Source organism: Nannobrachium achirus (assembly GCF_963921795.1).
Source record: "Nannobrachium achirus genome assembly, chromosome: 2".
NCBI classification, from domain to species: domain Eukaryota; kingdom Metazoa; phylum Chordata; class Actinopteri; order Myctophiformes; family Myctophidae; genus Nannobrachium; species Nannobrachium achirus.
The window spans coordinates 5,099,750-5,126,267 of record NC_137811.1 but is presented as its reverse complement, the minus strand read 5'-3'; the positions used below and the strand labels follow the sequence as shown (position 1 = coordinate 5,126,267).

Below are 26,518 nucleotides of genomic sequence, written 5' to 3'. Positions count from 1 at the left end.
AAGGAGCCCAAATTAAACAACGTCTTAGGACAAAATGAAGAGAGAGGGAGAGCTTCAGATTTGGACCAATTCACCTTATAGCCTGAGATAGATGAGAACTTATCGATAATGTTGAATAGCACCGGGAGGGATCGCTCTGGTTCAGAGACAAAAAGGAGGATGTCGTCGGCATAAAGCATCAGCTTATGCGTTGAGTGTCCCATTATTATACCTGGAAATGCCTGTTCTCTACGAATAGCCGCGGCTAAAGGTTCAAGGGCGACGGCGAAGAGCAGGGGAGAGGCTGGATCTCCCTGTCTGGTCCCCCTACCCAGCTGAAAAGGGGATGATATAATACCGTTGGTTAAGACCGAGGCAGTGGGAAGAGTATATATAAGTTTTATCCAATTGATGAATTTTTCGCTAAAACCAAAACTTTCCAAAGTGGAAAGCAGGTACAGCCACTCTACACGATCGAATGCCTTCTCCGCATCTAAAGAAATGGCCGCCAAGGGGGCGGAGTCATCTTGGGTGGTCCACATTATGTCAATCAGACGTCTAATATTGTCAGAGGAAGTGCGGGAGCGAATAAACCCGACTTGGTCTGGGTGGATAAGGGTCGTAATAACCTTGTCCAGGCGGTTAGCCAATATTTTCGAGAATATTTTACTGTCACATGATGTTAAACTAATTGGTCTGTAGTTTTTACACTCTAACGGATCCCTTCCTGCCTTAGGAATGAGTGTAATAACTGCTTCAGTTAATGAAGGAGGAAAGTGACCCTCCGACAGTGCCTCATCATACATTTTCAATAATAGCGGAGCTAGCTCCTCAGCGTAAGCCTTAAAGAACTCAGCCGTGAATCCGTCCAGACCAGGAGCTTTACACGTAGGCAGAAGTTTGATAATGTCTATAATTTCGCTTATAGTAATTGGCACATCCAGGCGAGCAGTTTGGTCCTCTGACAGTTTTGGCAAGTCTAAGGTCGTTAGAAATGAGTCAATTTCGTCTTTGTCCACTCGTGACTCAGAAGTGTAAAGGTGTTTGTAAAAATCTCTGAACGCATAATTAATCCCTCTGGGGTCCGTGATAAGATTGCTGTCGCCGTCCCTAATAGCAGGGATTGCACTCATAGCCTCTCTTTGTTTTATGTATCTGGCGAGTAATCTTCCGGCTTTATCACCCTCCTCAAAATATTTCTGCCTAGCCCGGAATAGACTGAATTCCGCCTTCTGAGTCATAATAAGGTTGAAATCATATTTGAGTTTAGTTAAATCAGCCAAATTTTCCGTAGACATATCATTTTTGAATTTAGTTTCCGCACAACCAATCTTGCGTTCCAATTCTAGGAGCCTAGCCGCATTCTCTTTTTTTTTGTACGCCGCATGTTGAATTATGTGGCCTCGGAGGAAAGCCTTCAAGGCCTCCCAGGCGATCCCAGCCGATGGAGCAGAGGGCACGTTGGTTTCTATGTACAGGTTAATCTGTGCTCTCAATGATTCCTTAAAGGTCTCGTCCAAAAGCAGGCTAGAATTGAGTCTCCATCTGACAGATCTCTCAGGCTTACGAAATGACGACAGGTTTAAGTAAATTGGGCTGTGATCTGAAATAATTCTATTGCCTATTTCAGTTGTCACTACTGATGATACATAAGACTGCGAGACTAAAAAATAATCAATTCTACTAAAGGAGCCGTGAGGGGAACTATAAAAAGTATATTCTCTTTCCATTGGATGCATTAAACGCCATATATCTACCAAACCAAGTTCCGTTGTCATATCATTTAGAGCAACCTGCGCCCTGGATAAGCGGGGAGCTGACGAGCTACGGTCAAGTATATTATCCCGGACTTCATTGAGATCGGAGCCAAGAATAATAGGATGATCCCCCATTTCTCCAATCATCCGTTCAAGAACACCAAAAAATGAGGGGTCATCTACGTTGGGAGCATACACATTAGCTAATATCACAACGTTCCCTTGGATTTGACACAATGTTAACACAATTCTTCCCTCCTCGTCCCTGCTCTCCTTGATACATTTAAATTGCAGATGTTTACTAATCAGTGTGACCACCCCTCTGCTACGACTATTTCCCCAGGCTGCTCCCACAAATCCTACCCAGTCCCTACATAACTTCTTTGTCTCTTGAGTAAGTAAATGGGTCTCCTGCATGAACACAATATCACATTTTTTGGATTTAACAAAGGTCAAAACTTTTTTCCTTTTAACCACATCATTGAGACCTTTGACGTTCCAGCTCATGAGCTTCAACCCACTTGAAGTGCCGGTTGACACAAGGTCAGCCAGCTAGTGCAGAGGTCTAACTGCAACTCCCCTCCCCTGTGCTTGCTTAGCTTGAAATATACATTATACAAAAAACACATAGACATACACTGAACAAAAAAAACAGCAGACACCCCCCTCCCTGACCGTCTGGTAAACCAGGCATAATCCCTGCCCTTAGATTGGTCCATGACTCCCTCCAACAGCTGCCTGAAATCGAACCCTCCCACACCCGCCCCACATCCACTAATCTAACCCCAGCTGGGCGGGAAGGGGTGGGTGAAACGCCCCCCCCCCCCCCCCCCCGCTCCATCATTAACCATCGTATATTATAGTAAAGAAACAAAAATTATAATGATTGTAAAGTACACCCACCGACCTCATTCGATTTTCAATTATGCCCAAATTAGTAGTGCCGCTAGGACCCTGGATCATTCAGTCTAGCTCCCTCATATACCCGCATACACACACATGCACGCCCAGATTAACATACAGAGTGTGGGGCCAATAGCTTCATCCCCCACTTTATATAAGGCAAAGAACGAAAAGGAGATGGAAAACGTTGTTGGCCCCCGCCTACAATCTCGCACGCACGCACACACCCACACACACACACACACACACCCACACACACACACACACACACACACACACACACACACACACACACACACACACACACACACACAAACGCACCCACACACACCAGGACCCAGCAGCAGCTACTCTCATTTGCACTTTCCCATCAAACAGCCAGCCCTGAATTGAGCCTGCTGCAACAGCCCTGAGAGTATCCCCGTTTTATCGGGGCCTCTTTTAGACCCTATGTGCAGTTGTGCACCTAACCCCTCAAACAAAAAATAAATAAAAATAAAACAACAGTTTACCTATATAAATGGGAGGCTCTTATGAACTGTCCCCCCATGCGCACACACACACATACACACAGAGAAGGCATACACACACACACCCAGACAAATAACTCAACATTAATCTGAAGTATTTTCATACTAAACAAACCCAAGCACACAGATACACACAGAACACATACCCACACACACACTCCCACAGACACAAATGTTGGCTGAGCGACAACGTGAGTACACTGCATGAATTTACACTATCTAACCACCAGGTGACGACCCCTTCCATGTTTAGAAGGGTCAAAGGCCGTAACCTAGCAACAGAAGAGGCCATGTGCTTTGAGCAGCTGTAGCTTGTAGTTTTGATCAGAAGGAATGCACACACGCCCCCTAGTTACCGGGCAGGCCTCTTCCCCTTAAGACATAACTCCATGACGTCACTCATTCACACCCTCCCTTCACTCATACACAGTGCGCATGGCTTCGCAGCCCCAAGGAACCAGCCATACGGTTCACGTTTAACCCCACCTCATCTCGGGTCTAAATTGAATCCTTGAATTAGATTAAACACTTTGTTGAACACAACATTCACCTAGTTACTTCTTCATAACTAAAAATTGTTACAGAAACACAATAGAATAAAAACTGAGGATGAAAGGTAAGAAATAAGAAAAATAAAAGATAAAAGCTATACATCTATATATATAAATATCCACCTATACACACATACGTACATACATACATACATACATAGATCCACAAACCCATAAGTATAAAAATAAATACAGAAATAAAAATAAAAAAAATATATATAAAGTAAATTATAAAAAGAATCACCCCAGGCATGGGCCCCAGAATGAGTATATAATATGGCCTGCCTTAATACAGAGCACTCTTAGGTCACCAACATGAAACATGTTACCTATAGCAAAATACAAAATGAAAAAGAACCAAGATCCAAGACTAGGCCAAGTTTTAACATTGCCCCACCAGTTCTATCCTATACTATCCCTTACGAAACAGAATGGTAGCCTAGCTACACTTATTATAAAAAGTAAATACAATTAGCTTAAAAGCTAGGAAAACAGTAAAAATAGAAACTAAGGAATATAAAATGAGACCAAAAGAAAAAGAAACAAGGAAACAAGAATAGACTTGATTAAGGCATTAAAAGAAAAGGGTCATTGTAAATTAAACAAACAAAAGAAAAACAAAACAAAGAGAGAGGGTTAATTAGAATAAATAAAAAATGTAGGTACTTGTACTCAAAGAGCTACCACAGCATCAGCGTGCGAAGATCACCCCAAGGATCGGATGAAGACCATGGCCTTTGAAGCATCTTCAAAGCGGCGCTTCCCCTGCGGCGTCCGAATGACCAGGACCGCAGGGAATTCCAGGGAGAAACGCACTCCCAAACCGTGGAGTGCTTTCTTGCTCTCCTTGAACTTGAATCGCTTCTCCATGACGAGCTTGGAATAGTCGGCGAACACCATGATGTGATGGTCGTTCCATACGACGTTGCCCATCTTCCGTGCTGCTTCGGCGACCAGGTTCCTATCCTGGAATCTCAGGAATCTGGCGATGATGGTTCTCCCAGCCGCAGGTTGACCACCGCCGCCGTCTGCGCCGCCCGTCTCCCCGTCTCGTAGTGGGCCGGTTCGATGTGCCCTCTGGAACTCCAGACCGTGAGGGAACTGTATGTTCAGCAGAGTTGGTAATGTGTCGCACAGAAACTTGATGACGTCACCCTGCTCGCAATGAGGTGGAAATCCAACTAGTCTTAGGTTTAAACGCCTTTCCCGGTTCTCAATGTCGTCCAATTTCAGTCGTAGAGCATCTAATTCAGCTGAGGAGGTTCCCGGTTCAGCGGCCCGTATGTCGTCGACCGCCTCCTCCAGCGAAACCACCCGTCTTTCCACCTCGGAAATGCGGTTAGCTATGTCAGCTAGCTTGCTATCTGTAGCTTTCGTCGTCACACTAATAGCCTCCAACTTTTTATCATGAGCCTCGGATTTCGCCAAAATAAGTGCAGTGAGTTTCTCAAACTCCTTACTCACGTCCCCAGACATCCCCCTGTTGCGAGTGTCCACGGTTTTATCTTCCAGTCGTGTCGGAGCCGGAGATGGGGGGAATAAGTACACTCTCTGCGAGTTACCCTGTGTTTGGTCGACGCTAGCCTCGTTGTTAGCCGCGTTGCTAGCTCCTCGTGTGTTGACCGACGACGTCACGCTTGCTTTAGCCGCATATGAGACTTTTCGTGTCTCTTGGGGCATTGTGGCACCTTATAAAGGTTTCTACAAGTCGGTTCGAAAAGTTTTTAGTTCTTTACTATTAAAAATAAGCAGAATGTGAAAAGATGTGAGAGCCGCTCTCCTCTACGCAGCCATCTTGGTTGAGCGCGTCACGTGACTCCGTTCGATTTGTAACCTTTCTGAAATTTCACGGATAGAAAATCTGTGCGTGCACGTACAGTACTTGTGCGTGTGCATACAAGTGCGTGTGTGTGCGTGTGTGTGTGTGTGTGTGTGTGTGTGTGTGTGTGTGTGCGCGCGTGCATGCACGTGCGTGCGTGCGACTGGTACAGTAGACGAGAATGAGGTGGATTTAATAGAAGGTTAAGCGGCTGCAGAACAGATACGGAATGGAGCAGATAAGCAGGGGCGTCACAAGGGGGGGAGTGGGACTGAGTTACTAGGGCCCAAGGTGGAGGGGCCTTCATTATTTTATACTTTAGCTATTGAAAAATAGCAGATCTACAAGCTCGCAGCGCAGCACCGAGTGCTGCGCTGCGAGCTTGTAGATCGGCTACTTTTGAAAAGTTGCGAAAATGTGTGCAAATCTTTGAATATATGTATTTTTTAAGCGAACATTTGTAACTCAAATTTTGCTTCTGGGGGGTCCCTGGAACTGAATGTTTTGAGATGTGGGTCCGTGGCCAAATACATATCATGTTGGGGGTCCTTCACATGAAAAGGTTTGAGCACCACTGACATGGAAACATAGGTTTTTCAAAAAACCTTAGAAGAATTTGAAATATTCAAAGCAGATCTACAAGCCTGCAGCTTGTATATCTGCTATTTTTCAATAGTTTAAGCACAAAATGTGGGTGAATCCTTGTACCCAGGGCCCATTCGGTGTGACACCCCTGCAGATAAGAGAGAGTGCTTGATCGGCTCCGAGGGCCTGGGACTGCGGCAGTCGTTGTGTCCTTATTGGATGAGGAGGATAAATAGTTTATCACACACACACACACCCCGTGGCCTTGCCCAGACATCACAGAGAGAGAAAACAGCATCTGTTAGCACTTTAAGTGAATAGATTAACAATACTGTCAACAAGGAAGCCTCCAGAACAATGGATCCTTTAGTTTGCCCCGAGTGAAGGCAGCCATAAAGGGACAGGGTGGATGATGTTGCTTCTGTAAGGGCAGAAACCCTGTGTCTCCAGATGTCAGCTTTTTAAAGGACAACTTTTTTTTTTAAAGATTTTAGCTATAGTTTGATTTCAGTGGGTGGTTGGCATGCGTACGAGTGGCTAAATATGTCTTTTTAGACACAATAAGCCGGCGATTTCATTATATATATATATATATATATATATATATATATATATATATATATATATATATATTGAAATCGCCAGCTATTGAAGCAATAAGCCACAAGAGGCGAGTGGTTACCTGGTATTTTACACCGGCTGAGAGGCGTAGGGAGACACGAGGCGCAGCCGAGTGTCTCCAACCCTCTCAGCCGGTAACAAGGCTCGTTTTCACCAGCGTTGGCAGGTTAGCTACTCACCAGCGTCGGCAGGTTAGTTTTACTGAGGTTAAGGTTAGGGTTAGGGTTATGGTTAGGGTTAGAGTTAGGGTTAGGGTTAGGGTTAAGGTTAGGGTTAGGGTTAGAGTTTGGGTTAGGGTTAGGGTTAGAGTTAGAGTTTAGGATAGGTTTAGGTTTTGCACCTCTGCTGCGGTCCAAGTGACTACAATGGAGCGCTCCCTACCTCCGGTTCAGCCAATCACAAGCTTCGAAAATGCGTGCGGGGCGGGGTTTTGCCTTAGCTCTCCTAGAATTTAGAAACTCGCTTCCCGGCCAGGCTGCAGAAACAACACAGGTGCAGATAATTGGTGCACTGTGGAACACTGTGGAAAGAAATACCGCACCTGGGTTTGATATAAACTGATTCAAGGTGTGGGTTATAGTCTCGTATACCACAACAACCAGCCAATCAGAATCAAGGAATGGAACTAGCCGTTTTATAAATATATATATATATATATATATATATATATATATATATATATATATATATATAGCCTACAGTATATACTGTGCTCAGTATGGTGTCTGCTGTCTCCACACCTCAGCTCAATGTGACACATGCAAGGCGTTCTGGGGACGGTGAGTGCACAGCACTTGTGCTCACACTGCTGTGCTGTGTGCGTCACGTACCATGTCTGCCTTGGGACTTTGTGGCGGCCGTTATTAAAAGAAATCAGACCCAGTGTGAAGTGAGCTGTGTGCTATTTATGACTTAATTCCATTAAGCGTCCCGCGAAGCTTGGCCAATGTGACCCTGTGGTGTACAAACAGACAGAAGTGAGCCGTTCAGGTCCTCTGAATGAGACAAAGCCAGGTGTGGGAGCGGTTAGCACCGCTCAAAAACGTAAAAAAAAGGAACAAAAAAAACATATATATATTTTTTAATTATTACCATATCAGTACTTTGAACGCGCACATTTCCCAAACGCAGTGGCACATTTTATTTATTCTGTATATATTGTCACTGCGTCCTAGTAATTCGTCTTTCAGTGCGAGGCGGGCGGCTATTTTGGCCGTGCGTAGAAGTTTAGGGGTGTTGAGCGGTCGCGGTCCCGTGAAATCCCCGTGAGCATGCTCGTTTGAGCATGTGTACTCGGGCGGTGAGAGCTGGATTGTGTTCATCTTTGTGAAATACAGCGCAGTGTTTAATCGCTGAGCGAGTGTGTTTGTGTCTCACCGCTGGCACGGCCGCCGCTGATCCTAGCAGGAGCCCTCATCTGTAGGGCCCTTAAGCCTTACCGAGCCATGTGGCCCATAGGGCATGCAGGCATGAGTCCCTTCAACGAAGCTGAAGACCCAGGGAGATAGATCATTTCCTGCTGTAGCGCCTAAACCAGTGGTTCTCAACCTGTGGTGGTCCCCAAATTGTTTCGGGGGGTCCCCAGATGATTAACCTAATGTGCAACATTGTTTTCTCTCTCAACAGTAAACAAACCAACAAAGTTTAAGTGTTTAGAGAGTTTATGCACATTTCTAAAGTGACAATTTAACTCAGTCAGGGCCGGTCAACTTTTAGATCGACTATCTCATTATGGAGTTCCCTGCCAAGCGACTTTAATCGACTTTTATATAAAAGCATTGTTTAAGCTTTTAATTTGGGTTAATAGACGGAGCGGAACGGTTAGCTTACCTTCGGCTAGTATACAGACGTAAACCGTGAAAAAAAAGGATACGATTATGACGTCACCTTTAAGCCATAGCTTCCTGTTTACGTAGGCCTCTGCTAGCCGCTAGGCTCAATGCAAACCATCCGACCCTCACGCAGCTTCACTAGGTCGGATTTTGATTCGGAAACTTTCTGTGTGGCATCTGTATACGTTCCGGTGCCCATACCGATGGTGGTTTTAGACGATCAAGCACAAATTGAACAGTATTGAGCTCAGATGGCGGGCCGCGGGTCTCCCATTCATGTCAATGGGGATCGACGTCATCGTTCCATCCTTGAATGTTGTGAACCTTGGTTTTAACATGGGTTAACATGGGGGCTTCCACAGTCTATGGTCTATGGCTCGCTCTAGTGGTTATTTTGTGGTATGGTATTTCAACGTGGCTTGGTAAATTGATGTGATTATGATGATTAAATATAGCTATTTCCTGGCGTTCTAAGCGCACATTCACATTTAAATTTGGCTGGCAAGGACTTTTTAATATCTCTAAAATGACAAATTAAACATTGGCCAAACAGTGGCGTCAGTTCAACAAAAGCTAGGGTATGGCAAAGATGGGCCAAGTCCACATGAAAAATCGGGTTTTGTCTGTTTTTCCCCTGGGTTTCTACGGTTTCTTGGGCTGGATATCGCAGCCTAAAGGTGCCACAATTAACAATAATGCATTGCACCTATGCAGCTGACCTACAGTACCGAACCTGGGAATATACCATGTTGTCAAGATGGGGAGAATACAAGTGTGGAGAATATAATTATAACACCTTGTGAAAGTGACCATTTTGTAAAATTTTGCATTTGTTGTTATTTTACTGTAATTTAACAACATAATAACCAGCACAGATAGACAAAGAGACACTCATGGATTTATATTTAAAAGTAACTTTTATTCTCCCCCCTGGACCCAGGGTATGGCAGCTGCATACCCCGGCCATACCAATTTGACGCCCCTGTGGCCAAATTGCCACATATTAGAGGCAGATTTGCGAGGTGTTGTGAGCATGTAGATCTGCTATTTTCACGAAAGAACCGTGTTGTACAAAATGTAATGCCTCAACTCTTAGTGCTCGTCAGGATGGGGGGGGGGGGTCCCCAGTTAAAATATGATTATTTTGGGGGTCGCGGCCTGAAAAGGTTGAGAACCACTACTTTATGTCACAGGGACTCACCTCCAATCCCATGTTTACAGTCGTTGAGTCCCTTCAACAAAGCTGAAGACCCAGGGAGATAGATCATTTCCTGCTGTAGCGCCCAAACTGTGGAATGAACTTCCACCCTGTGTTAAAGCGCCTCAAACCCTGCCTGTGTTTAAATCACACTTGAGAACACACTTGAGTACTCCTTGCTGTTCGAAAACAGGCTGAGGGTTACTGTCTCCACTAGGCAACATGTCTCTATGTGCTCCGTTTTTATTGTGTATTGTTTTCTCTTGTTATCTTTTAGTATTTTGGGGGGGTCCGTTCCGCACTTTGGTTCAACGCTGCTGTTTCAAACGTGCTCTATAAATAAAGTGGATTGGAACTGGACCAAACTAAGGACGGACTTGTCGGACAATATAACCACAACACCACTGAACTGTTCAAGGTTTTGGGCATCTTCAGGGAAAACAAATGAATGAATGAATGAATGAATGAATTAGTTGGTATGTCATTCAATGTTATCGTATTTAGAGATGGAACCAGGCACGTGCACACATACCGGTAGACATCAAAGGGGGCTTGAGCCCCTGCCCTTTTATCCTTCTGTAACAAAGTGCCATCTCCAGACCATGAATGCAGTTTTTACTCTGGTGAAAGAAATGCAAATGCCCCTCCTTCCATGCCATACCTGAAGGCAGCATTCAAGAGAATTGCCTCGTCCAAACTCTCCTGAACTTGAAAGCAGCATCTTATGTTGAAAGAATTGCCCTCTCGGTGTGGAAATCCACACCGTTGCCAACATCTCCAGTATTGACTTGATTATGCTTAGTTCAGTGTGGTATCAAGTACCGAAAATAGCTGACCTCCAAGCTTGGAGGTCTGCTATTTTCGATATTTTCACCAAAAGGCCCTTTTAGAAATGTCAGCCCCTGCCTCTCTAACATTCTCTGCACGTCCCTGCCTGGAACAGATTATTAGTCTAGCAAGGAATCTAAGGCAAAACACTCAATACAGTAACATGATCTTTATTATACAACAGGTACGGCAGTTCAGACCAGGCGATCCGATTCAAAGTGTCCGCTTAGGGATCCTCTTCGTCTCCCCTGGGATTGTGTCGCAGTGTCCTTGAGCAAGACACCAAACCCCCAGCTGCTGCTGATGAGTGGGTTGCGTGCCTCGCATGCAGGGTTGTAAAGTAATTTGTACTTTACTTGAGTATTTCCAATTTCCAACACTTCTACTTCTACTCCACTACATCTCAGATCCAAAGATTGTACTTTTACTCCACTACATTTATTTGAAACCTTTAGTTACTAGTTACTATGCAGATATACATTATAATATTATAAAGCTTACATTAACCACTTTAGCCCTGTTTTATACCTAGGCTAACACTTTCATGCTTTTACTGAGGTACATTTTGAATTCCGGATGTTTACTTGTAACAGAGTACATCTACATTACAGTATTGATACTTTTACTTAAGTAAAGAATGTGAGTACTTTTTCCACCACTGCTCGCATGGTTTCTCCTGCCGTCAGCGTGTGCGTGTGCGTGTGTGTGTGTGTGTGTGTGTGTGTGTGTGTGTGTGTGTGTGTGTGTGTGTGAGAGAGAGAGAGAGAGCGAGAGAGAGAGAGAGAGAGAGAGAGAGAGAGAGAGAGAGAATAGGTGATTGTAATGCACATTGTAAAGCGATTTGGATAAAGGGCTATAGAAATGCACCATTTACCATGTCAATAGGTGTGAGCCCGGATGAGCAAACACAGGCACTATTGTCTCTGTCAGACCCCATGCATTATTCCAGGGATTGCACTGCTGTAATCTAACGCAGAGGTCTTCAACAGGGGGTCCGCGACCCCTAGGGTCTCGCCCTAGGTACCGGCTGACGCAGCGGATAAACAAGCTTGCAGCGCGGGCCACAAAGTGGCGCACTTTATCCGCTATTCATTTCTTTGAAACATTTTTTGACGATTCTTGATTCGTCAAAAAATCATGGATTCATTTTCTAACGCAAATCTTCTCCTCTGGGGGGTCCCTGGCACAAAACATTTTCAAATGGGGGGTCCATAATTTTGGGGGTCCTTGATAGATTTGAGAACTACTGATTTAGAAGGCACTAGCACTTGGCTCCATGCCCTGTCACCATATGTCAGTTATTCTCACCTTGCATTGGTAATATCACGTAATATATATATATATATATATATGTGTGTGTGTGTGTGTGTGTGTGTGTGTGTGTGTGTGTGTGTGTGTGTGTGTGTGTGTGTGTGTGTGTCTGCATTTGATGCATGCATACTGAATTCCATATTTGCTGCTATTTGATACGTCTTATATTATTAGACTATGAAACCCTGTCTTTATTACACACTTATCTGATATTGGTTTTGTGTAACTGCAGTTCATGGGTAGCTTAAACCAGGGGTCTTCAACGTTTTCTGGCCAAGGACCCCTTAGTTGAGAGAGAGAGATGAAGCAGGGACCCCACAACCTTTTCATAGATTCCATATAGTTTCATCGTTTGACAGCACAATCATCAGTGTATTTTGGTTTCATGTCAATTTGTGTTTTCTGATATTTAACCACTTGAACCGTCAATACTAAATAAACTTGACCTTTCACTCTGTACTTAGTCTGCTCTTTTTCCCCTTTACACCAAACAAAAAAAATATATATTTTTGGCTAAAGTTCTCAGAATAAGGACACTGGGGTTCAAGTGGTTAATATAAAAAAGTAGAAAAACGTTTCTATCACACAAAAATTTCCCCGGACCCCCTGTTGAAGACCCTTGGCTTAAACGAAAGACGCCCTCCCTCAAGATTATAGACCTTTTCTTCTCACAGTAGCCACACTGACATATAGATAAATGTGGGTGTTACCAATCATGGTAATTAATGTTGTTCATTTAAGTGTAGAGTGTTTCTTTCCAGTGAGCCAAAACCTGACTTGTATTATTAGTAACGTTGGGCCTACTCAACAAGAAAAGTGCTCTCCTCTGAGCACAAATCCCCGCCAGGCCAGGTTGCCTACCCAGGGCTGTGTCACAACCTTTTGTAGCTCCGATACGATGCTATATTTGAAACGTTTGGTGGTGTTTCTTCCTTGGCCTCTACTGGGAATGTGAGTGCAGTTTCACAGCAATTGGGTGCTGTTCATGATTTGTGGCATTTCGCACCAAACTGACCACTCCCGCCAACGTTGGGAGCAAATCGTAGCCAATCGGAATGGAATATGAGAAATCTGACTGATTCATCTTGGTGACATTACTCCATGTGTAGCCTAATGTGCAGAGATTTCCACGAGGTTTGGACAAAATCTGTAGTAGCAGCAAAAAATGGAAGTGTGGGAGGGTTAGTTTCACATGGTGATCAGTCCAGTGGGCACCTACCAGAGATTAGCTGCTCTCAGACGGACGGGCAGACTCACAGAGTCACGGGAGTGAAATCATAATGCTGACACACTGATCACAAAACACTGATGCTGACCTTCAAAGCAGCCAAAGGTATGGCTCCTCCATACCTGCAAAACCTGATCAACCCCTACCACCCCACCCGTTCGCTCAGATCAGCCAACACAGGGATGCTGACAGAACCCTTGCAAAAAAAAAAAACAGGACAAAAATCCACTTGTCCTAGACAATTTGCCCTCCTGGCCCCCAAACTGTGGAATAAACTCACTGCCGCACTTAGAATTACAGACTCACTCCCTAGCTTCCGCCGTGGTCTGAAGACTCACCTCTTCAGACTCCACCTAAACCCATAGCACTACTGTAACACTGCCCTTGATGACCACACATGAAGCTAGATAGTTTTTATCTTTTTTTTCTTTTCTTTTTTTTTTAGACGTTTTTAGAAGATTAGGTGCATGGTCTACCTACAGTATGTTATTTTTTCTAGGTTCATATTCTTATGCATTTGTTGTATTGTTGTTGATGTACTGACATATTATCTTGCTTATTATATTGATGTATTACCTGCTTATTGTAAGTCGCTTTGGATTAAAAGTGTCTGCTAAATGCCTAAACTGTAAACTGTAAACTGCTGCTGTGAAAAAAAATGTCACACATGTAAACTTGATATGTGACAATACAGTGGGGTTGCATGGAGTTGAAATACGATCCAAAAGCCTCGTCCATCATTGCGTTGGCAAAAAAAAAAAAAAAAGAAATGCAGAAACGGCAGCATGCAGAAGCCAGAAGGCTGCTGGATTGATGTTGGCAGCGTGTTGGCTGTAATGGTTGTTATCATCACACACTCCACTTGTCATAACGGAGAGTGCAGTGTGAGTCAGCGTAGCGCGCGGCGGAACGGCCGGCTCGCCGCTCCACGGCCGCTCGGGATCGATATTAATATCTGTGTTGCAACACTGCTGATCACGCTCTCGCCCGCCTGCCGTCAGATTTCAGCGGTCGATGGAAAGTTTATGGAGTGGAGAGGAGAGGAGAGGGGAGGGGAGGGGAGGAGAGGAGAGGAGCCTGTTATAGCGCCACCAGCAGGTAGACTTTAGCAAATACATTTTAAATTTTTTGTAACGCAATGCCTCAAATCATGCATGCAGCGTCCAACTGCCGTGAAAGTTCTAAGATTGGCGAAGAACACATGCCACCCTTTTTACATTGGCCTATTATAGCACCACCAGGACTCCTGGCCTGGTGGAGACCTGTGCTCGGAAGAGCGCTGCTTCTAGTTTTTTTTTCTAGATTCATATTCCATTTGTTGTATGGTTGTTAATGTACTGACATATTTTCTTGCTTATTATATTGATGTATTACCTGCTTATTGTAAATCGCTTTGGATTAAAAGCGTCTGCTAAATGCCTAAACTGTAAACTGTATACTGCTGCTGTGAGGAGAGGAGAGGAGAGGATAAAGGAGAGAAAAGAGCAAGATTGAAGAAAATAGTACATTTTCCCCCTATTTTTACCATCTTTTCTACTAAGAAAAGAAAATAGGGCAAAGCCACTAGGGGAGAAGGTGATAAAACAGTCCTTTCATCACCATTCACTACTTTGTACTGTACTGAATATATATAAATAGAGTTCATGGCTGTAATTCTCCAAACAGGATGAGTGCAGTTACTGTACTTTCACGTTGCTTATTCCTCCCCCCTCACTTCATCCTCATCCAGGGACGTGCAGGGAATGTTAGAGAGGCAGGGGCTGACATTTATAAAAGGGCCTTTAGGTTGAAATATCGGAAATAGCCGCCCTCCAAGCTCACAACGCGTCGCGCTGCGATGCATAGTCTAGGCTTGGAGGACGGCTATTTTCGGTGCGTGATACCACACTTAACTGAGCATTATCAAGTCAATACTGGAGATGTGGTGTATGGCATGGATGTCTACACAGAGAGGGCAATTCTTTCAACATAAGATGCTGCATTCAAGTTCAGGAGAGTTTGGACAAGGCAATTCTCTTGAATATCGCCTTGAGACATGGCATGGAAAGAGGGCATTTGTATTTCTTTCATCATTGTAAAAACTGTAGTCATGGTCTGGAGAGGGCACTTTTTACAGACAGGTAAAATCAATCAATCAATCAATCTTTATTTGTCACATCACATTACAGGTAATATGGGTGAAATTCTTATTTGTGTAGACCCATCATTGCAGTGAAGAAAAGATAAAAAAGCATAAAAAGCAAGAGCATAGGGGGAAAGGAGACAATAAAGTGCATGATACCACTAATCTGCCTAATAAATAAAATAGGAATGTATCTAGTGCTTGTATAAGATATATATATATATATGTGCAAATTCTGTTAAACACAGTACAATCCAATCAGTCTCTGAGGTGGCAAAGATTAGCTCTTATTCAGCCTTCTGATAGCTGATAGGTAAAAACTATTCAGGAGTCTTGTGGTGCTGCTCCCGATGCTTGTGTATCGTTTGCCTGGTCGGGGATGTGGGAGTGGTTTAAACAGACCGTGGCTGGGGTGGTGGATGTCCTTGATTATAGGTAAAAGGGCAGGGTCTCAAGCCCCCTTTGATGCCTATGTGTGCACGTGCCTGTTCTCATCCTTCATGCACATTTATAACAACACAGAACACTTTTTCCATGTTTACTGTCAGAGACCGTGTATGTCCAAAAACAGGGCTCTGTTGCGTTATACATTTTTAGAGATTGGGAAAAAAGAACAGTTCCTGTGTAGGGTAGTTTTTATTTAGTCACAAGCTTAGAAAACCCACATACACACATAACCACTTTCACTCTCATTAAACAGAATGACTAATGAATACATAAAGCAGAAATAGCAGATATGCAAGCTTACAACGATTGGCATCACAACCCATTTTTACCCAGTGCCAATTGCCTATGTAATCCTGGGATCTGCTCTCCCTCTGCCGCGCCTGGGGAGACAACAGACTGACCTCATGCTTCCTTCAATGCATGAGTAGTCCAAGTTGTTTCTTTTCACCTGACAGGGGGGGGGGGGGGATTTCCCTGCGATGGACGTAGCACGTGGAAGGAACACATTATTCCAACCAGTTCCTTTCCCCTCCATCAAGCGCCCCGGCTGGCCAGGGGGAGGCATTATTGAGACCAGGATTACTGCATGTTTTTGTGAGGGTATCAACCCTAGGAGACACGGGGAGAACATGCAAACTCCACACAGAAAGGCCCTATCACCGACCCCACCTAGGGTGTGGGCGCTGATGACACGGAGGGAGGAACACGCCCCCGCAGCGCCCACAGCTTCCCCCGGTGGGAATCGAACCCAGGACCTTCTAGCTGTGAGGCTAAGTGCTAACCACTGCGCCACCGTGCCCCTAGATCTAGGCTATTTTGACCACATTTGTGCGACACTGTAGCGTGACGATGACACAGCAGTGTCAGTGTTAGTGTAGTTTTCATTCAAAAGAAAACTTGAAACATGGCGATACAAGGTTTCCGCCACGATATGCAAATAGGGGATCAGAAATCCAAAAATGACGACGTCAGAGTACTTGTAGGCGGTGGACGGACAGACATATTCCATAAATTAATAGATCTAGATATTGTCTCATTGGGTTCACTTTCACCCGATGAAATGATAGCGAAATTAAACCATGTTCTCCTTTCGATGGGGACCCCCTGGAACCCCTTCTCGGACCCCCTGGCCGGCAGTGTTAGCTTTTTCAGCAAATTTGGATTTAGTCTTAGTCTTTTGAATAACACATCGTTTAGTCTTAGTCCTGTCTTAGTCTTCTGGAATTATTTTAGTCTAGTCTAGTCTTAGTCAACTAAATATAAAAATATTTTAGCCTTAGTCTTTTGGGATTAGTCTTCGTCTTTTAGGCTAAGTCTTTTAGGCTAAGTCTTTTAGGCTAAGTATAACCACATAACATCGTATTGTCTTCTACTGTCTGTTACTTGGTCAAAATAAATAAAAAATATTAAGAAAAAAATTATAAACAAAACACATGCCTAGTGTACAGTGCTCTGCCAGGTACAAAATCTCTGCTCTGCAAATAATATAGTAACAGTATCAACCACATCTGACACTGTCTGCTACTCTCTGTGCAAAACCAACTCGCTTTGAAAAGAACAGATAAGTGTGCCATTCTCAAATGTAAAGATAAAAGATGTATTTGGCTTTAATTTCGTTGCAGTTACATACCAATTTTTACAGCCATTAGTCTTTTGAATGACACACATAATAGTCTTAGTCTAGTGTTATGCCTCATTCACACTACAGATATATAGTTGAACGTTTTGCTTGGTAATTCAATGTAATCTCAATGGAAAGCAGCTTTAAAGGCTGGGCGTGTCGGCTGTCCTTGGAATCCAGCCTTTAAAGTTGGTTTCCATTGAGATTACATTGAATTACCAAGCAAAACGTTCAACTATATATCTGTAGTGTGAATGAGGCATAAGTCTTCTGAAATTGTTTTAGTCTAGTCTAGTCTAATATCAACATGCTCTAGTCCAGGGGTCTTAGCCAAGGACCCCTTAGCTGAGAGGGAGATAAAGCAGGGACCCCACAACCTATTGTATACAATTGTCTTGCAGATCTTTATTGACTTGTTTGACAGCACTGTCAAATTCGTGTTCATGTGTTTTTTTTCCCCATCAGATATTTAACCACTTAAATCGTTGACACTTGGTAAATTTGACCTTTCACTCTGTACTTGGTCTGCTCTTTTTTTAACCTCTTTTTACCCCTTGTTTTACCTGCCAAAAATAGCCGATCTACAAGCTCTCAACGCCTCGCAGTGCGAGGCGTTGAGAGCTTGTAGATCTGCTAGTTTTGGCCAACGTTCTTCTCAGAATAGGGATGCGAGGGTTTAAGTTGTTAATTTAAAATAATGATCCTATCACACAAAGGTTTGGAGGCCCCCCTGTAGTAACTCTGAGGACCCCCGAGGGGTCCCGGACCCCCTGTCGAAGACCCCTGTTCTAGTCTTTTAGTCTTAGTCTCATAGTTGACAAAACGAACAGTGCTGGCTGGTCCCTGGACCCCAGCTTTGAGACCCACAGCGCTAGCAGAGGACGCGAGCGCAGACCGAGAGGAACGATGCCCACATATAGACGCGCGAGAGAGGTTGACTCAGGGGCGTCACAAGGGGGGGAAAGTGGGACTGAGTTACTAGGGCCCAAGGTGGAGGGGCCTTAATTATTTTATACTTTAGCTATTGATAAATAGCAGATATACAAGCTCACAGCACAGCACCGAGTGCCGCACTGCGAGCTTGTAGATCTGCTATTTTGCTCCTGGGGGGTCCCGGAACTAAATATTTTTAGATGGGGGTCCGTGGCCAAATACATATCATTTTGGGGATCCTTGACATGATAAGGTTTGAGCACGACTGACATATAGGTTTTTCAAAATACCTTGGAAGGATTTAAATATTTAAAGCACAAACGTTCAAGATTTTTCAAAAATAGCAGCTCTACAAGCTCGCAGCGTGGCACTCGGTGCCACGCTGTGAGCTTGTACATCTGCTATTTTTCAATGGTTAAAGCACAAAATAACGCGTTCCCAGTCTAAATGGGTTAAGCCCTCTCCCCTATGAAGAACATTCATGGGGGGCCCGCAGTGAATAATCCTTGTACCCAGGGCCCAGAATTTGGTGTGACGCCCGTGGGTTGACTCACTGATGTGTATGACAGCCCACAGTAAAAGCGGCGCGCGGCTACGCTGTGTTGACATCTCCCAGCCCCCAGCCATAATAACTACTGTCACCGCTCATAAACTGCAGGCTTCTTTTATTACCACCGCGTATATATATGCCCGGCTTCGGCGAAGACCGCCGATTTACAAGCTCACGCCGCGTCGCGGCCACGACGTGTCGTGAGCTTGTAAATTGGCCATCCGGAATCAATGGGGGTAAATTTACTATAGTCACATTTTTGTCTGTGTTTGTGAAAAATACAAAAAGTTATGATTGAACTCAAGTCTCTATGGCGTGAGTAATCAATAGGAAAAAAGAAATCATTTTGGGGGTGAACTACTCCTTTGTGGTAACATGTCATTAGGTCGAACACCCTTTGGATCGACCACCAAACTCTAACCCACAGCCTAAACCTAACCTCAGTAACCGTGTCGCGGGTGATTATCTAACCTGCCGACGCTCACGGGTGATTATCTAACCTGCCGACGCTGTTCGACCCAACGGGAGTTCGACCTATGGGGCAGTCCCCCTCCTTTATTGTATGTTTTGTAATAATGATCAAAAGTAAAGTGTTCAAATAAATGTAGAGGAGTAAAAGTATAAGATTTGGATCCGAGATGTAGTTGAGTAAAAGTAAAAGTATTGGAAATTGGAAATAAATAAATGTAAAGTACAATTAGCCAGTAGCTATGCCCCTCCCCTAAAAGCTTTTGTCCAATGCTAGCTTAGCAACCGGCAGCTTGCCAAGGCTGTTGCCAAGGGAAACCTTGGCAAGCAGAAAGTTATTTAAGCTAGCATTGGACAAAAGCTTTTTGGGAGGGGCATAGCTACTGGCTAATTACTTCAAAACTGTACTTAAGTACAGTACTTAAGTAAATGTACTTGGTTACTTTACACCACTGGTGATTTGTATGCGTCTCACGGGGCAGCGAGCCACTTGGCTCGCGATGCTACCGTAGCTCCCCAGGCCTCTACGGCGCGTCCTCATCCCATGTCTGACAGGCCTGACAAGCCAAGCGCCGACGTGTTGAGTTTACAGAGGCTGCCCAGGGGCCAGCAATGCATGAGCCATGGCTTGTCTTTACAGTATAAACTATGGGCTTTGGGCTTACAGTCTGATCACATTAGCATTAGTTATGGTCTTCTGGGATGTCTAATGATGTGCCCGGGGGGGTTCCGTTTTATTAACAGCAGAACAAAAACAAACAGGCAGAGTCCTCCAAATCGTTTCCTTAACCCATTTAGGCCTAGAATTATTGAATGCTTTAACCAGTGAAAAATAGCAGATGTAGATCTGCTATTTTTGAAAAAGTCGTGAAAATGTGTGCAAATCTTTGAATATATGTATTTTTAAAGTGAACATTTGTAACTCAAATTTTGCTTCTGGGGGGTCCCTGGAACTAAATATTTTGAGATGGGGGTCCGTGGCCAAATACATATCAGATTGGGGGTCCTTCACATGAAAAAGTTAGAGCGCCACTGACATAGTAGTCTCTCAAGAACAGACCGACTGATCTCCAGTTAAGTGAAAAGAACCTTTTCTTTGACGATGGCTGGCCAGATTGCTGACATAGAAACATAGGTTTTTCAAAAAATCTTAGAAGGATTCAAAACACTTATTCACGTTATTCCTGGCCCCGCCCCCGGCTTCCTGTTCATATCCTGAAAGAGGCGGAGGCTGAAAAAGCTGGCCTGAAAAACATCATTTGGTTTCCTGTTGTCCTTGCATTAAAGTGTCAGTAGTTGGCGTTCTAGGCTCTGGGCTCTGAATGTACCTGGGTTGCCATGTCTGCTTATAATAAGCAATTTGTGTCTCTAAAAAAATAGTTGCTTATTGGGCTTACTTTCTAATATTTTCTAAACCAGTGGTTCCCAAATCTTTTCATATCAAGGACCCCAGATTACATATTTGTCCACAGTCGTAAGACCCCATCTGAAAATATGTGGTGCCAGGGACCTCCACACAGATTTATGTTGTTAAAATTTTTCAAAAATCTTCAAAAAAAATGTTTTCCCTCAATATTTTTTAAATAGCAAATATACAAGCTCGCAATGTGTCGCAATGTGACACATTGTGAGCTTGCTGATCTGCTATTTTCAAATGTGAATGTAAAGTAGTATAGCCTACTACTATAGCTTATTTCTTTGGCAAAATCTGGCAACAGACAATTCCATGTCACTTCCTTACTTGTTTTTTCAATTGGCCTCCTTTCTAAACGGAGCTGGAATCATTTCGGTGTAGGCTACTCACTCTGTGCTTCAGAGGAGGGCTGTGCAAGGCAGGTTTTAGGTACTTTTCATTTATATATCATTTGTATTAATGCAAGAATAATGTCTTCTATTTCGGCATTCTAACTTTCCAAGAAGAGAAATGCTGTAGTTTCATCTTATTTTTGTCACATTGACTTTTTTTTTTTTTTTTTCATAAAGAGAGAAAAGAAAGAGAAATTACTATGAGGGACGGGGAGCAACAAGCAAGGAGAAAGAACAAGGAGAAAATAAATATTGTATATAAAACTCAGTACAAAAAGAAAGGAAACTTGACCCATTGGTCCATTATATCTCCCCTTTAATAATACCAATTTGTATTGTGTTTTACATCATTTTTATTGTTGATTCATCACCTTTACAACGAAGTACAGCTTGTAAGCATCGGGCATTCGAGGCATGAGCTACACAGCCAAACGTGTGGGTAGTGCCGACCTAAATGTTGCCAACATGGCTTGCAATACTGTTCTGCTGGCATTTACTCTCGTTTTGGGCTTCCCTGACACTGAGCTTAACATTACAGTAACAATTGGCCAATATGTGTTTCTTTTTTTTTTCCTTTTCCTTATTACTGTGGGAGATTGCAATCATTCAATGAACCAAGCAACAAAGGTGAACTCCAAAAGAACAGTATTGCAGGCCTGCCAGGCCATTTGGACCATTTTTGGAGGGGCGCTACCCACACATTTGGCTGTGTTGCTCATTCCACGAATCCTTACAGGGTGTACCTTGTTGTAAAGGTGACAAATCAACGATAACAATATCAAACACAATACCATTTGGTATAATTAAAGGGGGGATATAATTGACCGAATGTTGGCAAGTTTTGGGTCGGCACTAACCACACGTTTGCTGTGGTGCTCATTGAAACAGGCAGAGGGCAGAGAGAGAGAGAGAGAGAGAGAGAGAGAGAGAGAGAGAGAGAGAGAGAGAGAGAGCAATGCATCTTGGGTGACTCGCACTGACCAGGAAATTGTGGAACTACAGGCTCGACCTCAACATAAAATGTATTTTAATTGTAATTCTGCCCATTTAAACTATATGTACCCAATCTAATATCTTAGTTACAGCAATATCCTTCATGTGAACTAGTTTGTTGAAGCTTATTCATTATAATTATCGAAATCGCTATGACCGCGCAGCGCCGTACTGCGCTGCGGCCGTGGTGAAAGAACGAAAGGACTTTGTCCCACTGCATAACTCCGCCCCCGGTAGCAAACGTGAATGATTTTTCGGGTTGGCCAGTCAGGGACCAATCAGAAGGCTGACAAAGGGTGAATTGGGGGTGGCTGTATAGAGCGTCGCAGCGGAAGTGGATTCCTGGGGTCACTTAATATTCCCCATTCATTTTCGCCATAGACTTTTACAAATATATTTATAACAATTATGTTAAGCCTCGAACCAAGCCATCCAGGATGGAGGTGAATCATGATCATATAACCTTTGATCCTATGTGAAAACATATTTTAATATTACATTATTTGATATACTACATTTAATAACTACCCTTTGTTTAGCGATTTTCAAAATGTTCTTTTCATAGAAAAAAAGGTTATATGGTCATGATTCACCTCCATCCTGGATGGCTTGGTTCGAGGCTTAACATAATTTTTATAAATATATTTGTAAAAGTCTATGGCGAAAATGAATGGGGAATATTTAGTGACCCCAGGAATCCACTTCCGCTGCGATGCTCTATATGGTCGTAGTGCTTTTCTATTGAGACATTTATATCCTGTTTCTGGTTTGACACAGATTCTGACTGGGAAGTCAACATTAACATGACTAAGTCAGCAGCAGTCACAGGAGACATTGGTTCTAATCTGTATTTTCACACACACACACGCACGCACGCACGCACGCACGCACGCACGCACGCACGCACGCACGCACACACACACACACACACACACACACACACACACACACACACACACACACACACACACACACACACTACAAATAAAGTGTGATTTGATTTGCCTGGAATGCAGGGCTCATGGCATCACATTAACACGTGGATGTCCCCATAGGGATGAATAAAGGTTTATCTGATGTGAGCAGAGGCAGATGTTGTCACTCTAGTGGCGGACAGTAACTAAGTACATTTACTTGGCTACTGTACTTGAGTAGGCCTACTTTTTTTCCTCTCATATCAAGCATGTGACTTTCACTCTTGCTACATTTCAAATAGAAACCCTCTACTTGTGATTCCACTGCATTTCTAGGAGCTCTTGGGACCCAAATGTACAAACATACATTATAAATTCATTATCATTAAGACCTGTTGTAAATTGAGTGAAAATAGCCGTTGTACAATGTGTCATACCTTGAGCTCAGGTATTCAAATGCAATTAATTATTGGATAGGAAAAAATATAGGCTATATATATTTTTTATGTAGACATCCATTTTTCAGAAGAAACCTGTCCTGCCCTTATGCAGAAGTCATTTCCCATGTCAACTCTCATGTCTTTCTTTATGTCAGAAACTATTGTGGGTGACCTTTGCAAAGTAGTCTTTTGCAAAGTAGTCTACATTTGACTTTTAGTGGAGTAAAAGGGACATATTTGGCTGGACTAAGAAGTTTAGTATAGAAAATGTGGAATACTCAAGAAAAGTAAGAGGCAAATATTGTACTTTTTACTCCACTGTTTGACAGCTTTGTTTTAGTTTTGTGCAGATGGGCGTTGCATGCATTAACTAACCAATTGCCCTATTTTATACTGTTAAAAAAATCGACAAGCTCAAAACGCATCTCATCACGACGCGCTAGAAAACCTCAGTACTTCTTCCACCCCTGAAGAGATGTCTCCTGGTGAAATGTCTTGTCATGTGAGACGCCATGTCATCTGTCACAACCCACAATGACAGAGGACACTCTTACAGTACGATGACATGACAGAACGCTGTGTACTGTACTGTACTGTACTGTACTGTACTGTACTGTACTGTACTGTACTGTACAGCAGGCACGTGCACACATAGACATCAAAGGGGGCTCGAGCCCCAGCCCTTTACCCCTCTGTAAAAAAGTGCCCTAAAGACTATGAATGCAGTTTTTACTGTGGTGAAAGAAATGCAAACGCCCCTCTTTCCATGCCATACCTGAAGGCAGCCTTCAAGAGAATTGCCTTGTTCAAACTCTCCTGAACTTGAATGCAGCATCGTATGTTGAAAATGAAATCAAGAAATGTGTAGAAACAAAGCATCGAAAATAGCCAACCTCCAAGCTCACAACGCGTCGGAGAGCGACGCGTTGTGAGCTTGGTTGGTCTCGAGCACTTCTCAGCTGTGAACAATGAAGGAAATGAATGCAAAATGCACCATTTGCGGGTTGATAGGTCCTTTTGGGGTTTATTGTTACACACGCACCAACGTGTAAACTAACAGCGGGAAGGTTAATGTTATGAATGAAATTACATTTCAATATCAACGTTACGTTAGCAACTGCTGCTTTTCAGAAAGTTTTCCGTCAGAGTTCAGACTGAAAAGGCGCACAGCTGCCGCTTAACTGGTCGTTCGTAACTAAGCCACACTGAGTGCACTCTACAACGTCACCGCCCACTGCACTCACTACACTGAGCACACACCCGGTGCGCATTTCCGAACGCACCCAAAGTTTGAGAACCCCTGGTCTAAACCAAGCCCCCAGAACCCAGGGCTAGACTTGAAGCAACCCCGATGGTGGCCAAAGTTGGAACTGCAGCCTAAACAAAACATGAACGCTAGCATGTAGCTAGGTAGAGACCACTTTCCCCCAGAATGCACCTGGTTTCCCCCAGAATGCACCTGGAATAGAGACCACTTTCCCCCAGAATGCACCTGGATTAGCTACATGCTAGCACGTAGCCGTTGCTTCAAAACGCCACTGAGCACTTGCATTGAAATGATAGTGGGGGCGGGGCTCGTCCGCTCTCTATTTTATATATACTCTATGGTCTAAACCCATGACTTGTCACTTCCAGGCAGCCTGGGCGCCGACACGGAGGAGCGATTGGTGGAGCACCTCCTTAACCCCGCCCACTACAACAAGCTGATCCGCCCGGCCACCAATGGCTCCGAGCTGGTGACGGTTACACTGATGGTGTCACTGGCTCAGCTCATCAGTGTGGTGAGTATGGAGCACAGTGTGTGTGTGTGTGTGTGTGTGTGTGTGTGTGTGTGTGTGTGTGTGTGTGTGTGTGTGCGTGTGCGTGTGCGTGTGCATGTGTGTGTGTGTGCGCGTGTGCGTGTGCGTGTGTGTGTGTGTGATATTTTTCCCATGAAAGTGTACAGAAAGTGTTAAAATTATGTTTTTACGTGGCAACAACCCACCTGTTCATTAGGTATAGTTGTCAGGTGGGTGGTGACCCAGCTGAAGTTTGCCACACCCACAGTGTTGAGTGTATGGTAAAAAGGGGAGGGGATGATATTATGATGTCATTATATCAGTGTATTTCAGTTGGGCCTTTTGACTCAGAGGCTTTCAGCTTTCAGGAAGTAAACAAAAATACACAGGGAAGACACATTTGCATATCATTACCTGGGGGTCTATTAGAGTAATGTTAACTCCATAGACACATACAGTACAAAACAGAAAAAGGACACAACTATGGCACCACCTCTTTAACTTGTTTAATGACAAGGGGTCTTTTCAATAAAATATATTAGAACATGTTCCAAAATATTCTCTGGTATGCAACGCAGCACAAGAACCTCTTTATTCTTCTGCCTACACATACATCATGTCCTAGTATGCCTACAATGACATAAAACAGATATGGTGAAGCAGCATTCTGCTTCTACGGGCCGACATCTTGGAATAAACTCCCATTACACCTACGACAGGCAGTGTCTGTGGATAGCTTTAAAGCACAGTTCAAGACCTATTTCTTCACTCTTGCTTTTAGTTGAGTTTACTTGTCATGTGTGCTGTTATTCATGTCTGCACTGTGAAGTTTTAAAAGTTTTTGGAGCGGTGAAAGCGCTCCCAATAGACAGGTATGTCCGTGGGTATGTGGGTGGGTGGCTGGCTGGGTGGCCGTGTCCGTAGCCTGGCAATACCTTGAGTGGCCACACACAACACACTAGTTAAAGGAGGGGCGCTGTTTTGTGCAGGCCAGGCACACTCACCACTCACTCACAGGCACAGTTTACTCACTCACTCACTCACATAGGGTACAGCTGCTCAAATTCACCGCTCCACTTCGAACCGAGGTTTGATTTTTAATGTTGTTCTTATGTTTTTACTTTTCTGCTTTATTGATAATCATTTGTACTTTTCTGTTAAGCACTTGTGCTTCACTGGTAGAGAGAGAGAGAGAGAGAGAGAGAGAGAGAGAGAGAGAGAGAGAGAGAGAGAGAGAGAGAGAGAGAGAGAGAGAGAGAGAGAGAGAAAAGAACCCATGTTGTAACTCTAATTTTTTCGGTCAT

The 26,518-nt window shown here is 43.8% G+C and overlaps 1 protein-coding gene across 1 annotated transcript in view; it reads left to right on the top strand.

The window, feature by feature from the left end:
• Positions 1-26,518, top strand: part of chrnb2 (cholinergic receptor, nicotinic, beta 2) — a gene marked incomplete at its 3' end in the record, with an annotated part of 66,207 nt that overhangs the window by 27,566 nt on the left and 12,123 nt on the right. The window contains exon 2 of the mRNA XM_080748599.1: positions 25,072-25,217. Within this exon, the coding sequence (XP_080604725.1) occupies positions 25,072-25,217 (146 nt within the window). The remainder of the gene's footprint in view (positions 1-25,071; positions 25,218-26,518) is intronic.